We start from the raw sequence: 13,723 nt of genomic DNA, 5'->3' as shown, positions 1-13,723 counted from the left end.
GCCTAGGGCTGCCATAGCAAATTATCTCAAACTGGGGGCTTAGAACAACAGAAGCGGATTCTCTCCAGGTCCTGGAGGTCGCAGTCCCAGATCAAGGTGTCGGCAGAGCCGGGTGCCCTCCGAGGCTCTAAGGGAGGGTCCTTTCTCGCTCCTTCTGGTTTCTGGTGACTGTCAGCTTTCCTTGCCCTGCGTCACTCTTTTCTGCCTCCATCTTCCCATGACCTTCTCCTCTTCTCTCAGTGTGTCTCTCAGCATGTCTCTTATAAGGACACCTGCGACTGGATTTGGGGCCCACCCAGATGAGCCAGGATGATCTCATCTTGAGATCCTTAATTTAACTGCATCTGCAAAGACCCTTTTTCCAAATAACATCGTGCTCACAGGTTGCGAGGATTAGCACAGGGACACATCTTTTGGGGGCCACCATTCAGCTTACTACACTCACTAATCTATACTCATTATCAATCCCCATTTTTCTTACCAGAATTGAGTGCAATGCTTCTTATAATTGCTGTCTACTACAGCCTCCCTGTATCTCACCGACCTGCTGTGTGACCTTGAGCACACTGCTGCATGTCTCTGAGGCTCATTCATTCAATAACTGTTTACTGATTGCCAGGCACCGTCCTAGACACTGACAAACATCCCCGCCTTTGTGGGACTCGCCTCTGAAGGTCTGACAGGATAATGGGGCACAAGAAGAATGAACTGCTGCCCCCACCCTCCCCTGACAGACCCCCTGGGGCCCCTCACTCAACACCCACTACCCAGCCATTGGGCTAGGTGGATGTCCCCCCAGAAGCCCTCGCTCCCCTCCCCCGGCCGCTGTTGCCGGCCTTGTCGCCGGCTGGGCCTGGCTTGCGTGGCTGACCCCGGCTCCGCGCCTCGGCTCCCAGGGACTCCGCCAGCAGCGGGCGTCACGTGCGGGCTGCGTCCCGCCCAGGGGCTGATGTCACAAAGGCCGCGGCTCTGCGGGCCGCCGGCCGCGGGCAGCGCCCCTCCCCTCGCCGCCCCTCTCCGCGGAGGCGCCGTCCGTGCGTGCCGAGGCCGGGGCTATGACCAGGTAGCCGGCGGCCCGCACAGTCCACGCCGCGCCAGGCCGAGCCCCGCCGGCCGCCCGCATGGCCAACTACTACGAGGTGCTGGGGGTGGCGGCCAGCGCCTCCCCGGAGGACATCAAGAAGGCCTACCGCAAGCTGGCCCTGCGCTGGCACCCCGACAAGAACCCCGACGACAAGGAGGAGGCCGAGAAGAAGTTCAAGCAGGTGTCCGAGGCCTACGAGGTGCTGTCCGACGCCAAGAAGCGCTCGCTCTACGACCGCGCGGGCGCCGGCGGCGGGCGGGCGGGCGGCCCCGCGCGCGGCCCCTTCGGCGCGGGCTACCCCTTCCGCAACCCCGAGGACATCTTCCGCGAGTTCTTCGGCGGCCTCGACCCCTTCTCCTTCGACCTGTGGGACGGCCCGCCGGGCGAGCGCACGGGCCGCGGCGCGGGGCTGCGCGGCGTGCTGGCGGCCGGCTTCGGCGAGTTCCCCGCCTTCCTGGAGGCCTTCTCGGCCTTCGACGGCCCGGGCCGCGGCGCCTCGGGCCGCGCCGCCTCCTCGGCCGCCTCCTGCGGGGGCCCGGGCGCCGGCAGCTCCCGCTTCAAGTCGGTGATGTCCTCCACCGAGATGGTCAACGGGCGCAAGGTGACCACCAAGCGCATCGTAGAGAACGGGCAGGAGCGCGTGGAGGTGGAGGAGGACGGCCAGCTCACGTCGGTCACCATCGACGGCAAGGAGCAGCTCCAGCGGGTGGGCGGCAAGTGAGCCCCCCGCCCGCCGCGCCAATAAACGGGCCTGAGCTCCGCAGCGGCGCCTCTGTCCGGGAGGGAGCGGGCGGCGCCGGTCCCGCAGGCGGTTTGTGGGCTCCGGGCGGTGCCTTCTGGGCCGGCGGGGGAGCTTCCGGGGCCCCGCAGGGATTCGCAAACTGCATCAGCTACCCGCCTTGCTTAAACCCTCGGTGGCTTTCCCTGCTCGAAGCATTAAGATCTCAGGCCTCGTCCTCACCACCAGGCCCTGTGACCCAGTCCCTGCCCACCTGCCTCATCTCACCGCCCCACCACCCTCAGTCTCTGAGCTCCAGCCCTACTGGCCTCCCCTCTGTTCCTCCACTGCACCAAGTGCCTTGCAGCCTCAGGACCTTCACGCATGCTGCTCCCCCTGGCGAATGTCCACTCCTCTTCAGGCCTTTGGTCAAATGTCATTTCTTCAAGGAGGCCTTCCTTGACACCCCTGTTCTGAGTTAGCTCCCCACCTACCCTACTCTGCTTTCTCATAGCCCCCTCACCTGCTTCTCCATGACCCTTATTTGTTCATCTGTGGGACACCTTGACAGACGTGTGCCTCCTCAACCACACTGCAGATGCAGGGGGTGGGGCCTGCACCTGCCTGGCCCCTTGCTGTGTCCCAGAATCTAGAGCCACACCTGGCACTGAGGGGCAGGGCTCGTGTTTGCATGCAGACGCATGTTTCTGGCTGTGGTATGGGGAGTGTGTGTATGCGGTATGTGGGTATGTGTGTGTGTGTGTGTGTGTGTGTGGTGTGATGTGTGCGTTGTGGATATATGTGGTGACATCCCAGGCAGGCCAAAGCGAGGCCACCCAGCGGGGAGGAGGAGCAGGAGGGCAGCAGCTGCCGGCGGTGCTCTGGGGTGGGCCCCTGCGCTGTGGCGCTGGTGGCCGTCCTTTGAGCGGTTCTGTGGACTGCAGGCAGGGGGCAAGTGGGAGAGGAGGTTCTCGTGTGCACGGAGCCGCTGGAGGCAGACGAGACCACGGACACGCGAGGGCCCCTGGCAGGTGTCCTGAGGACTGGGACCCTGTGGCATGACTTCCCAAGTGCCCTACGTGAGGGAGACTGGAGCCAAGGGTCACGTATGGACACCGTGCACGCATTCTGGCAGTGTCTGTGCAGCATGGAGGATGGTTTGAGCACAGTCCGCTCCCTCACTAGACCGTAACCTCACCTCCCAAACAGGCGCCCTGTTGGACCCATTGCTCATCCCCAGCGCGCAGCCCAGGGCGTGGGGATGGTAGGACTCGATAAATACTGGTTGTACGAAGGTGTCTGTGTGGATGTACTTGCATGTGTTTGTCTGGGAGCCTGGATGAGGTCTCTACAGCTGGGCCACGGTGCTCTGTCCTCAGCATTGTGTCCTCAATATTGGCACCAAGGGTTTGAAGGAGCCACAAAAGTCACAGGCTTCACGTTCTCAGACACACTCAGTGGGGAGGAGAGCAGGCCCAGAGCTGTTTCCCCAATTAGAAATAAGAAGATGTCCAGCCCTTGAAACTGGAGTGAGTATAATAATTCTGCTTAAAGAGAGGAAGGAAGGCAGACTGGGGAGACATGGATGGGTCTGCAGTGGGTAGGCATGGAGCTGGAGGTCTCAGTGGGCCATAAGCTTTGTGTGACCAGAAGGTGTTAATGAGAAAGTGCCTGAGAAGTCTCAGGTGCCCTCAGGGAAGTGACAGCTCTTCTGTTCAGACCTTCTGATCCCACTTTGTGCTCAGCCCCAGGCCCTGCCCTGGGAGAGGGGCAGGGGCAGCATGGGGCAGGTCCAGGATCCAGGAGAGGTGGCTAGAGTGGGGAGACTCAGCTTGGAGAAAGACACTGCTGTCCCCAAGTCTCTGCAGGGCTGTTCCAGGCCAGGAGAGCAGATGGGTGTGATGCCCAGAGATCAGGCCTGGGACCCACGGGAAGGGTGGAGTCACAGGGAGCAGGTCCCAGCCTTATGGAAGCCGAGCTTCTCCAAGTTGGAGCCAGGCTGGCCCCCTGGAGGGAGGGGGCTTCTGGGCCTGGGAGGGGCGCCGGTGCCTACTGAGTGCCAGTCTTTTGGAAAAAGGTATTTCTCAAGTACATTTTTTGTTTGACGCGGTCTCAGCCCACAGCTGCGTCAGGCCCTGTGAATCCGATGCCGCTCAGGAACCCTGTGCTGAGCAGCCACGTGGGCCAGGCACAGCCCCGGGCCACGAGGCAGCAACGGCGAGGCCGACTGCCACCCCGGGGAGTTGTCCTTCTGCGGCGGCAGCCAGAGGCCAAGCAGGGGTGCAGAGCAGAGGGACTGGTGACAGAGCTGGAGAGGAACATGGCGGGGATGCGGCAGGGGAGGCTGGGCAGGGGCAGCAGGGCTTTCAAGTCAGGGGGTCCTGGAAGGCCTTCCTGAGGAGGTGACGTGTGTCAGAAACTGGAATGCAAGTGAGGCCTTGGACCATGTGGCTATCTGGGCGAAAAGCATTCTGGGCAGAGGGAGGAGTAAACACAAAGACCCTGAGGCGGGACTGGCCTGTCCTGTTCGAGGGACAGCAGAGGCCAGTGAGCTGGGTACACACAGTCCCATTTAATGCCCACAACTCTCCCAGACTGGGGTTGTTGACCTATGTTACACAAGAGGAAACTGAGGCATGGAGAAGAGAGTCACACAGCTGGCAAGTGGCTGAGCCAGAATTTCATCCAAGTTATTGACTCCAAATGATTTGCCTTAAAAAAAATAATAATTGCAGCAACAGTCAAAGCTAGGTGTGCCCATGTGAGTGTGTTTGTGTGTGTGTGTGTGAAGGTTCAGCATGCTGGCAATTCCTTGTTCCTTGGGGGCTGGGATAGAGCAAGAAAAGGAGGTAATTCCAAGTTTTAGGGCTCAAGGCTGGTCTCTTGATCAAGACAGGGTCTCTGATTCCCAGGCTGGGAATAAGGGCGCATGGGCCTGGCAGGAAAGCTGCTGGGAGTCCCCGTTGCGCTGGGGCCTGATCAGAGTTTGCTCACCTATGCGTCTCAGCTCCCAGCCCAGTGCCTGGCACGTAGCAGGTGTCCAAAAAATGATGGGAAGCGAAAGAAGGTGGGAGCACGCTGTTCTGGGGAGCAGCGAGAACCAAGGGGCACACTCAAAGGACAACCTCTGGACCTCATGACGAGACGCTAGGAGGCCTGGAACCTAGGAGGAAGGTGGGGCCTGGTCACAGACAGACCCGGGGAGGAATTCATCCCCACTTCCAGTTGCAGAGCTGGGACAGGGAGCACCCATGGTCGGGGCTGAAAGCCTAGAGGTGGGCCTGGGTGCTGTTCCCCAAGGGGAGCCCGCTGAAGGCCTCTTCCAGGAAGCTAAGGGGCGTCGCCTCGACATCTCTAGGGTTGCCAGGCCCCTCAGGTGCTGCAGGTGCCCCGGCCAGGAGGACGCAGGAGGCCACCTGGCTGCTTGGCCGCACCTCCAGGCTCCGCCTAAGCTCTGGCTCGCTGGGTCCTGCCTCTGGGAGCACCTGGGACAGGCCAGCAGATGGAAGTCCTCTAAATGCATTACCGAGGCAGGCGAGCCCCAGCTCCCAGTCCTGCTACGGGACTAACTTCATCAAAGCCCTCTACAGCATTAGCCACCCGGCCCCTGCCCCCACAACCCGCTAATGGTGCCAGCTACTGCCAGGGCGGCTGCGGCAAGCAGGCCTTCTGCGCTCCAACAGTTGCCGCGCAAATCCAGCTACGGTCCAGCAGCCCAGGCAGGCCACGGGCCTGGGGCTCGGGGCCCAGGTGACATCTGGGTGCTCGCAAGGCCTGGGCATTCCCGAGCACGCCAGGGCCCAGGGCTGGCCCGCTGCCTGCTCCCCTCGTATGCAGCCCCACCCAAAGCTGGCCTGCCCACTCCAGCACAGCCCCGTCGCCACCTTCCCCCACTCCAGCGGCTCCCGGGCCACCGACCCTAGCAGCTAATGTGCCCGGCCCAGCATGGACGGTGTGCTTAATGGCTCGCTGAATCCTTGTCTCAACCCGTAGCCCCATTTCACAGATGGAGAAACGGAGTCCACAACAGGCTGCAGTGTAGCTGGGGACGCACCCTGAGACAAAGTGCGTCTCCTGAAACTGGCATTCGAGGTCCTGCCGCTTCCCCAGCTGCCCGGGCTCACTGCCCCACGGGCACTGCCTGTGCGACCCTTTCAGCGTCATCCTATGCATGCTGTTCCCCCTGCCTGGGCTACCTTCCCATGTCCTTTTGGCCTGTTAAATTCATCCTTGGAGGGTCCGGCTCTGTGTCAATTTGTTGGGGAGGCCTTGCCTAGCCAGCCCCCGAGCAGGACAGCCTGACCAAGGGAACTTCTCCGGGAGCCCTTTCTGGGCCTGGCTGTGTGTGAGGGGCTGGGCCCCCGCAGGGCCCCCACAATCCCCATGCCCACTCTGGCTTGGGACCGCTGGTGGGTCCAGCTGGGTGCCACCACCAGGCAGGAGCGCCCTGTGGGCGGGGCTTACCCACTGCCGCCCCACCCAGGCCCCCAGCCTCCCCAGGGGTGAAGGGCCCCGCCCTCAGTGTGTGGTTCTTGCCCCTGCGCTTCTCAGCACCCCATCACTGCTCACCTGGATGTGCAGCAGCCCCCTCCCTTCGCCGCACTCCCCCTGTTCTCATCCCAGCAGCCAGAAGGAGCTTGTGAAAATCTCAGAATTTCGTGAGACACTCAAAGTAAAAGCCAAAGTCCTCACAGTGGCCCCCAAGGCCCTGTGTCATCCGGCCCATGTGATGTCCCTGGCTTCCCCATTGTTCGCTCTGCTCCAGCCTCACTGGCCTCCTCACTGTCCTGCTCACATGCCTGGCACACTCCTCCTGCCTCAAGATATTTGCACTGGCTATGCCCTCCGCCTGGACCCCTCCTCTCAGCACTCCTTTATGCATCCTCCTCCCTCCCCACCTCCCTTCAGGTCTTTGCTCACCTCCCCACTCTCCCCCTCATTCTCTGGGCTGCAGCCGCCTCTCTACCTTCTTGCCTCAGGACTTTTGCACATGCTGACCTCTTTGCCTGGCACACCCCTCCCTGCTCAGCCCCATCCAGCTAACTCCTACCAACCGCTCTGGTCTTGGCTCAGATGCCACTTCCTCAAGGAGGCCTCAGACCCAGGCAAGTTCCCACCTCTCCCCCGGCCACAGCGCCTGGCTCCCCACATTCCCCTGGATTTCCTGGCTGTCTGAAGGAACCCAAATCCTACGGGAAGGGAATGGTCTCCCCATCGCTGTGTGGACAAGTGGCGTCCCTACCAGCACTAAAATTCAACAACACTGAAGCACCTGACAAGTCAGAGGCCCCAGAGCCTGCGGAGGGCTGCCCTTCGGCTCGCCGGGCATGGCGGGCTGATCTGCAGCCTCTCTGCCATGAGTGCCTGAGGCCTGGCCGAGCAGTGTTGTCCCATAGGGGTGTTGTCCACTAGGGCCTGGTTTCTGTGGGGACTGGGTGGGGGGCAGTGTTCGCAGCCCTACTGAGCACCCTCTAGCTGCTCTGCCTGCACACACTCCCCAGAGACTGGCACTGACGCCAAGAAAGAGGCATGGCTATTTGCCCCCATTTTACAGGTGCAGAAACTGAGGCTCAGAAGGTTAGAGACTTGGTCAAGGTCACACAGCCACGCTGGAAGCCGGTTCTGCCTTCCTCATCCTCTTCCTCTGCACCGGGCGCCTGGGGCGGGTTGGGTGGGGCCGGGCAGCCTCCCTCCCTGCCTGCCCTCCCTCCCTCTGGCCAGTCGATGTTATCGCAGCTGATTTAATTTCAAAGACGGATTGGGCTGTGGCGGGAGGGAGAGCAGCTAATCGCAGCCGCCATCTGCCCCGTTGTCATGGGGATGGGCTCCCAGCAGTTGTGCAGGGGTGGACCCAGATAAGGGCACCAGAGTGGGCTGGAGGGGCCTGCAGTGGTTGGGATGGGGATGGGCAGGACGATGGGGCAACAGGGCAAGACGCAGGAAGGAGAGCCCCAAAGACTCGAGAGGCAGGGACACAGAGACGTGAGGGCACAGAGGTACCCAGTGGCCAGGGAAGGAGTTGGAGGGTGTCCCAGGGAGGAGAGACACGGAGAGACGCCAGGAGGCAGCTGCGCAATGGGTGGCTGAGCACAGTCTCGGGGCAAGGCGGGTGGGTACAACAAGGGGGTGACAAGGGTGCCTTGCCCGTCCATGGCCCTCGGGGCCACAGGCCCACCTTGGGGCTGAACCCTGCTGAGCCAGCCCCAGTCCCACCGTGTCCCCTCACAGCAGCGCTCCCACCGAGGCAGGGCCTGGGGGTGATGTTCAGACTTCCCCAGTCTCCCTGCTCTGCTGCGACAGGGTCACAGGCCCCTAGGTCCCTCCCTGGCCAGGCAGGATCCCAAGCTCAGCTCAGAGCTGGAACCCCAGCTGCTTCTACCAAACAGCTGCCAGTGCCCTTGGGCTGGCTTCTAGGACAGTCACATCATCGACATGCCCAGCCTACAACGGCCTCAGGCTGGATAGAAGCGAGGTGCCGGGCACCACTGCGCTCCTTGGCCACCAGACGCCTTCCACACTGCAGACAGCCCTGCCCACTCTGCAGAACGGGGACTGGCAAGGGCCCCTTGGCCCACAAACATTTACCCATCACCTCCTGTGTGCCAGGTCTTGGAAGGCACCAGGGCAAGACATCTGGGCTCTGCTCTGCTGGCCCCACTGCCCACGCCCCACCCTCCCCGGGCTCAGGGCCTGGTGTGCCTCAGCCCTTTCCTCGAGGCGTCCTGGGCCTGCCCTCAGCTGAAGCCCTAGCACATTCCACTTGAGGTCTGTGCGCCTTTGCAGATGCTGTGCCTTCCCCAGGAACTCTTCCTTGCCTAATGCAGAAAGGGAACGCCCAGTCATAATTTTAACACCACTGCTTGCTGTGACCTCCCCTTACCCCCAGCCCCCAGCCAACCACAGTGTGGACCCCGAGATCCTGCTGCTGTCTGCCATTGTCTGGTTCTGCCTCTCATGAGACCAGCAGAGGCGAGCCACTCACTGCTCTCTGCCCAGCGCCCAGCTCAGCAGGTGGCGCACATCAGGATGTGTATGCTGACACGTCCACCCGGGCAATGGCAGGCTCAGATTCCAGATCTGCACACCCACTGTGTGCTGGATGCCCCCTGGTGGCCCCTAGGCATCCTGCGATGACCTGGGGGAGCTCCCACTGTTGACTCCGGAAACCTGACCACTGCCCCAGCCTCCTCGCTGGGCTCTGGGCACCAGCACCAGCTGGCCCGTCCGAGGGCCCCCCCGACCCAACCCCAGGGGATGCTCTGAGTGCTCTTCTGGCCTTGTCCTCTCCTGCTCCCTTCTGAGAAAAAGCAAGGTGCTTGGTTCTCACCAAGGGCCATGATCATTTCTCATTTGTTCCAGAGGCATTTGTTGCTAGTACTGTAAGGTCCAAACTCTCCACGATCCCCTGTGACATCAGGACAAATTCCAGCTTCCCACCGTGCCCTCAGGTGGAAGCCTGTGAAATCCTCTCGAAGACTCAGGACTAAGTCTTAACACCCCACAGAGACCCGGCCTCATCCATTACCAGCTCCCACCTCCCTCTGTCATCCACAATGGGCGACTGATTGATTTTTTTTTTTTTTTGAGGAAGATTAGCCCTGAGCTAACATCTGCTGCCAATCCTCCTCTTTTTGCTGAGGAAGACTGGCCCTGAGCTAACATCCATGCCCATCTACCTCCACTTTATATGTGGGACGCCTACCACGGCATGGCTTGACAAGCGGTGCCACATCCGCACTGGGATCCGAACCGGCGAACCCCGGGCCGCCAAAGCGGAACGTGTGCACTTAACCGCTGTGCCACCGGCCTGGCCCCGACTGATTGATTATTAATTGTGGTGAAATACATATAAAATAAAATTTGCCATCTTAACCATTTTTAAGTGTACAGCTTAGTGGCATTAAGCACATTCACATTGTTGTGCAACCATCGCCACCATCCACAGAACTTTTCCATCTTCCCAAACTGAAGCTCTGTCCCCTTAAACACTAGCTCCTCACCCCCCTGCCCCAGCCCTGGCAGCCCCCATTCCACTTTCTGTCTCTAGGACTCTGACTGCTCTGGGTACCTCACATAAGCAGGATCGCCCAGTACTTGTCCTTCCATTGGGCTTTTGTTTCTCTCTGGGACTTGCCCTGCTCTCTCACCCCCCACCCCCGGGGGGCCGCGTGGCCATGGCCGTGGGTGGCTGCAGGTGAGGCCAACTCTCCCTAGAGGCTGGGACGGGTGAGCAGCAGTGTTTGGCATCAGTCTTGAGGACCCCACCGCCTTCACATACCCGGCAATGCTGTCTGGACAAGTTTACACGACAAATTTGAAATTTATTTTGTAGCTCATGCTTATTGTAACAAAACTATATAAAAGAATATAAAATAAAAACACCCCACAGACACAGCCCACAGTCTGCTCTCCAGAGGTTTCACTGGTGGTAGCTTGCTGAGAATCCTAGCCAACACTCTGGAAAACTCTGCTGTGCATGTACATATTTTTCCTTTTTAACCAAAACGGGCATCATTCCGTACATGTCATAATGCCTCCCACTTTGTCCAATATATTGTGGACAGCAGCCTCCCTCCATGTCATGGAAACTGAGTTCCAACAGGTGGGGATCATCACCCACCTCACAGGGAAACTGAGGCCCCCTGAGGGTAAGCGAGTCATTCGAGTTCCCCAGACAGAAAGTGGAGGGGTGCAGCCAGGTCCCAGGCCGGCTGCACAACCAGCCTCCAGTGGCATCCAACTGTGGTCTTCTCTCCTGGAGACAAACGCCCAGTGGTGGGGGGCGTCTGGTGGGAGTGGAGGCCTCAGCTCCATCTTGGCTGGGCTATTTCTGTGGCCAGGTCTACCAGAACTCAAATGGACAGTGGGGGGACACCTCCTTGGGGGGTGAGGGGGGCAGGGCACACGGACCTCCAGCCTCAGGTGAGATGCGCACCAGCTTCTGGCAGGAGGGATGAAATTTGTCATCAGACAGATGGGAGTCCAGCCCTGGGCAAGTTACCTCCCCACTCTGAGCCTCAGTTTCATCATCTGTCAAATGAGGTGTTACTACGCACTGGTGGTGCCCCTTACACGGGCGTTGGGGGGCATGTGGAGTTCTGGCAGTGCCTCCCCATGCTCACATGCCTTCTCCCTTCAGTGTCCGAGGGGCTGGGGTGAGGGTGGCAGCACGCTTGCTTCCGGCTGTCAGCAGCCCACCCTCCCAGGGCCCCTCCAGCCTTTGTTCAGCGGCTCCTCACCTCTAGAACATCTTTCCCTTGCAATCCAGGACTTTCCTTTTCTTTAGGATTTCTCAGGGAAGGGGCCTTACTCATTTCCTATTGCTGCTGTAACAACTTACACAAATTCGGTGGCTTAAAACAACACACATTTATTCTCTTACAGTTCTGGAGGCCAGCAGTCCAAGACAGGCCCCACTGAGCTAAAGTCAAGCTGTGGGCAAGACTGTTCCCCTGGGAGACCCTAGGGGAGCTCCCTGCGGTCCTCGGCTCGTGGCCCCATCCTCTCTCTTCAAAGCCGAAGGGTAACATCTCCAAACCTGTCTCTGAAGCTGACCCTTCCGCCTCCTCTTCCGAGGACCCTTGTGATGACTTTGGGCCCGCCGGGATAGCCCAGGAGCATCTCCCCAGCCCAGATCCTTAGTCACACCTGCAGAGTCCCTTTCGCCATCTAAGGCAACACGCAGGTTCTGAGCATTAGGATGTGGACATCCTTGGGGGCCCTTATTCAGCCCACCACGAGGCTTGTAGAGAGAACAAGAGACAGAGGGGCTGTAAGAGGCCAGCTTACATCCACTGCTTCTCCAACGCTTGCTGCCTGGGCAGGGCACTGGAAGGCCTGGAGCCCTGACGCAGGACCTGACCCCAGTGCCCATCTCCCGAAGGGGAGCCCAGTGGGAGCAGGGCGGATTGTGTCTGGGATGAGAACAAAGGAGAAGGGCTCAGGAGGCTGCGGCTGGGAGCCAGGACTAGGTGGGAGGCCCTGCAAGGCGGGGCGGGAGCCAGCACCTGTATGCACAGCGAGGCTGGGAGGCAGTTGGTGGGGCCAGGACCTGCTCAGCCCCACTTGCTGGGGACCCCAGGCCTGTCCCTCCCCGTGCCTGGTGCTTCTCCATCTGTCAATGCTCTCCCTCCCCCCTGGCTCTGGGAGCATTCCCAGTGGGTCATGCCTCAAGGCCACGCCACTTGCCCCAGAGCCCCTGACATTTTCCCCATCCGAAGGCATTAGTCACCCTTCAATGGCACCCTGTGAATAGTCTGGGCGTGGTCCTCGGGAAGGCCCAGGATCCCAGTGCAGAGCTGATCCCGGTGGGTGTCCCAGGATGCTGACAGACTGTGGGATGTCCACAGGGCAGTTTGATTTTGTTTTAAGAAAAGGCATGGTCACAGCCTCCCTTTGCATCTCAGAGTGGTCTGGGGCCCACCCAAGGCTGAGAGTGACCTCAGATGACATCTCTGAGCCCCCATCCCCTACTCCCCCTGCCAGGGCTGCCTGGCCCTGTGCCTCCTGCACCTGGCACTCCTTGGCTTGGTGGGGTTTGGCCAACGGCATAGGCCTCCCCTCCATGGGGCCTGGGAGGCATGGGAGCTGGGCAGCGCTGGGACGGGGCCGCCCTGCCCGCCAACCACACTGCGCTGTCACACCCCCAAAGCAGGAACCTGGCACCGTCAGCCACTTGAGCCCCCAGGCGCCGTGGTTACGCCTGCGGTCACTGGAGCAGCCGGTCAGGAAACCCCTGGGGTCATGGGGTTCTGGGGTGGTAGCCAGGGTATGTACGAGCCATCTTCTCCTCCAGGCGCTCAGGCCACCCTGCACCACCCCTAATCCACGCCACACGCACACGTGCCTCCCACTGCCACACATCCAGCCACGTGGCTCCCACCCCCAGAGCATCCTTCCAGCTCATCTCCATCAAGGCCAAGTGGAGCCGTCCTTCTTACGGCCCGCGGCCCCCCCCATTTCTTCCTCCTTTGGGACCACAGGAATCAGTTTCTCTCTACTTGCGGGTTCCTGAATATCTTCCACCCAGCACCGAAGTTGTTGCCCAGTCGGGGGCAGAGCTGGAGGAGGCGGGGCGGTGACAGCAGAGCGGAGAAAGCTTTCCTTGCCTGGCTGAAGGAGACAGGGCTGCTGTCCCCAGGACCCCTGTGGCTGCAGGAGCGGGAGGAGCGGGCTGGCCTAGGCCCCTTCCCCACTCAGCTGGGTCCTGCGTGGTCCCCTACCCTGGACAGCCGTGCTGTGATGTGATCCTCTACCCACATGGTCCTGGAGCCTGGCCTTCAAGAGTCCCTTTAGGAAAGAAAAGCAAGGGTATTAATTGCAAGAGACTGAGTCTCATATTTGTTTTAAATTGATATTTAATTAAAAAGTTAATTATTATTATTTTTTTAAAGATTTTATTTTTCCTTTTTCTCCCCAAAGCCCCCCAGTACATAGTTGTATATATATATTTTTAGTTGTGTGTCCTTCTAGTTGTGGCATGTGGGGTGCCACCTCAACGTGGCCTGATGAGTGGTGCCATGTCGGTGCCCAGGATCCGAACCATCGAAACCCTGGGCCGCTGAAGCGGAGCATGTGAACTTAACCACTCAGCCCCGGCCCCGGCCCCAAAAGATTAATTATTAATTAGGCTTATCCATTGCCTGCCAGTTGCCGGCTGGGAAAGGCTGGCTGGTGGAAACTTCCACCGCGAGAGCGTCTGGGTTTCTCACTGAGCCGGGTCAGTGGTAGTGTCTCTGTTCACTTCAGTTCAGCAGCTAATTTTGATGCCAATGGGCGAGCCCAGCAGGCCCAGCTAATTCAGGAGTGCTGTGCTGCTCAGGTCCAGGGGCGTGCCTCGGGGTGCAGGGCCCAGTGCCCTCCATGGCAGCCGCGGCCGGGTCAGCACTGCCCCCTAGTCTGATTTCTGCCTTCAGCTCCAG

The 13,723-nt window shown here is 60.2% G+C and overlaps 1 protein-coding gene across 1 annotated transcript; it reads left to right on the top strand.

Annotated features, from left to right (window-relative positions):
* Nucleotides 1–963: 963 nt before the first annotated feature.
* DNAJB8 (DnaJ heat shock protein family (Hsp40) member B8) lies at nucleotides 964–4,177 on the top strand. The gene has a single exon (XM_070492568.1). It carries the CDS (start codon nucleotides 1,122–1,124, stop codon nucleotides 1,803–1,805), a length of 684 nt encoding a protein of 227 aa, XP_070348669.1. The 5' UTR covers nucleotides 964–1,121; the 3' UTR covers nucleotides 1,806–4,177.
* Nucleotides 4,178–13,723: the final 9,546 nt, after the last annotated feature.

This window comes from Equus asinus, chromosome 21, assembly GCF_041296235.1.
Source record: "Equus asinus isolate D_3611 breed Donkey chromosome 21, EquAss-T2T_v2, whole genome shotgun sequence".
Taxonomy (NCBI): Eukaryota; Metazoa; Chordata; class Mammalia; order Perissodactyla; family Equidae; genus Equus; species Equus asinus.
The sequence above is the reverse complement of the archived record's forward strand: the minus strand, read 5'-3'. Positions and strand labels throughout refer to the sequence as shown.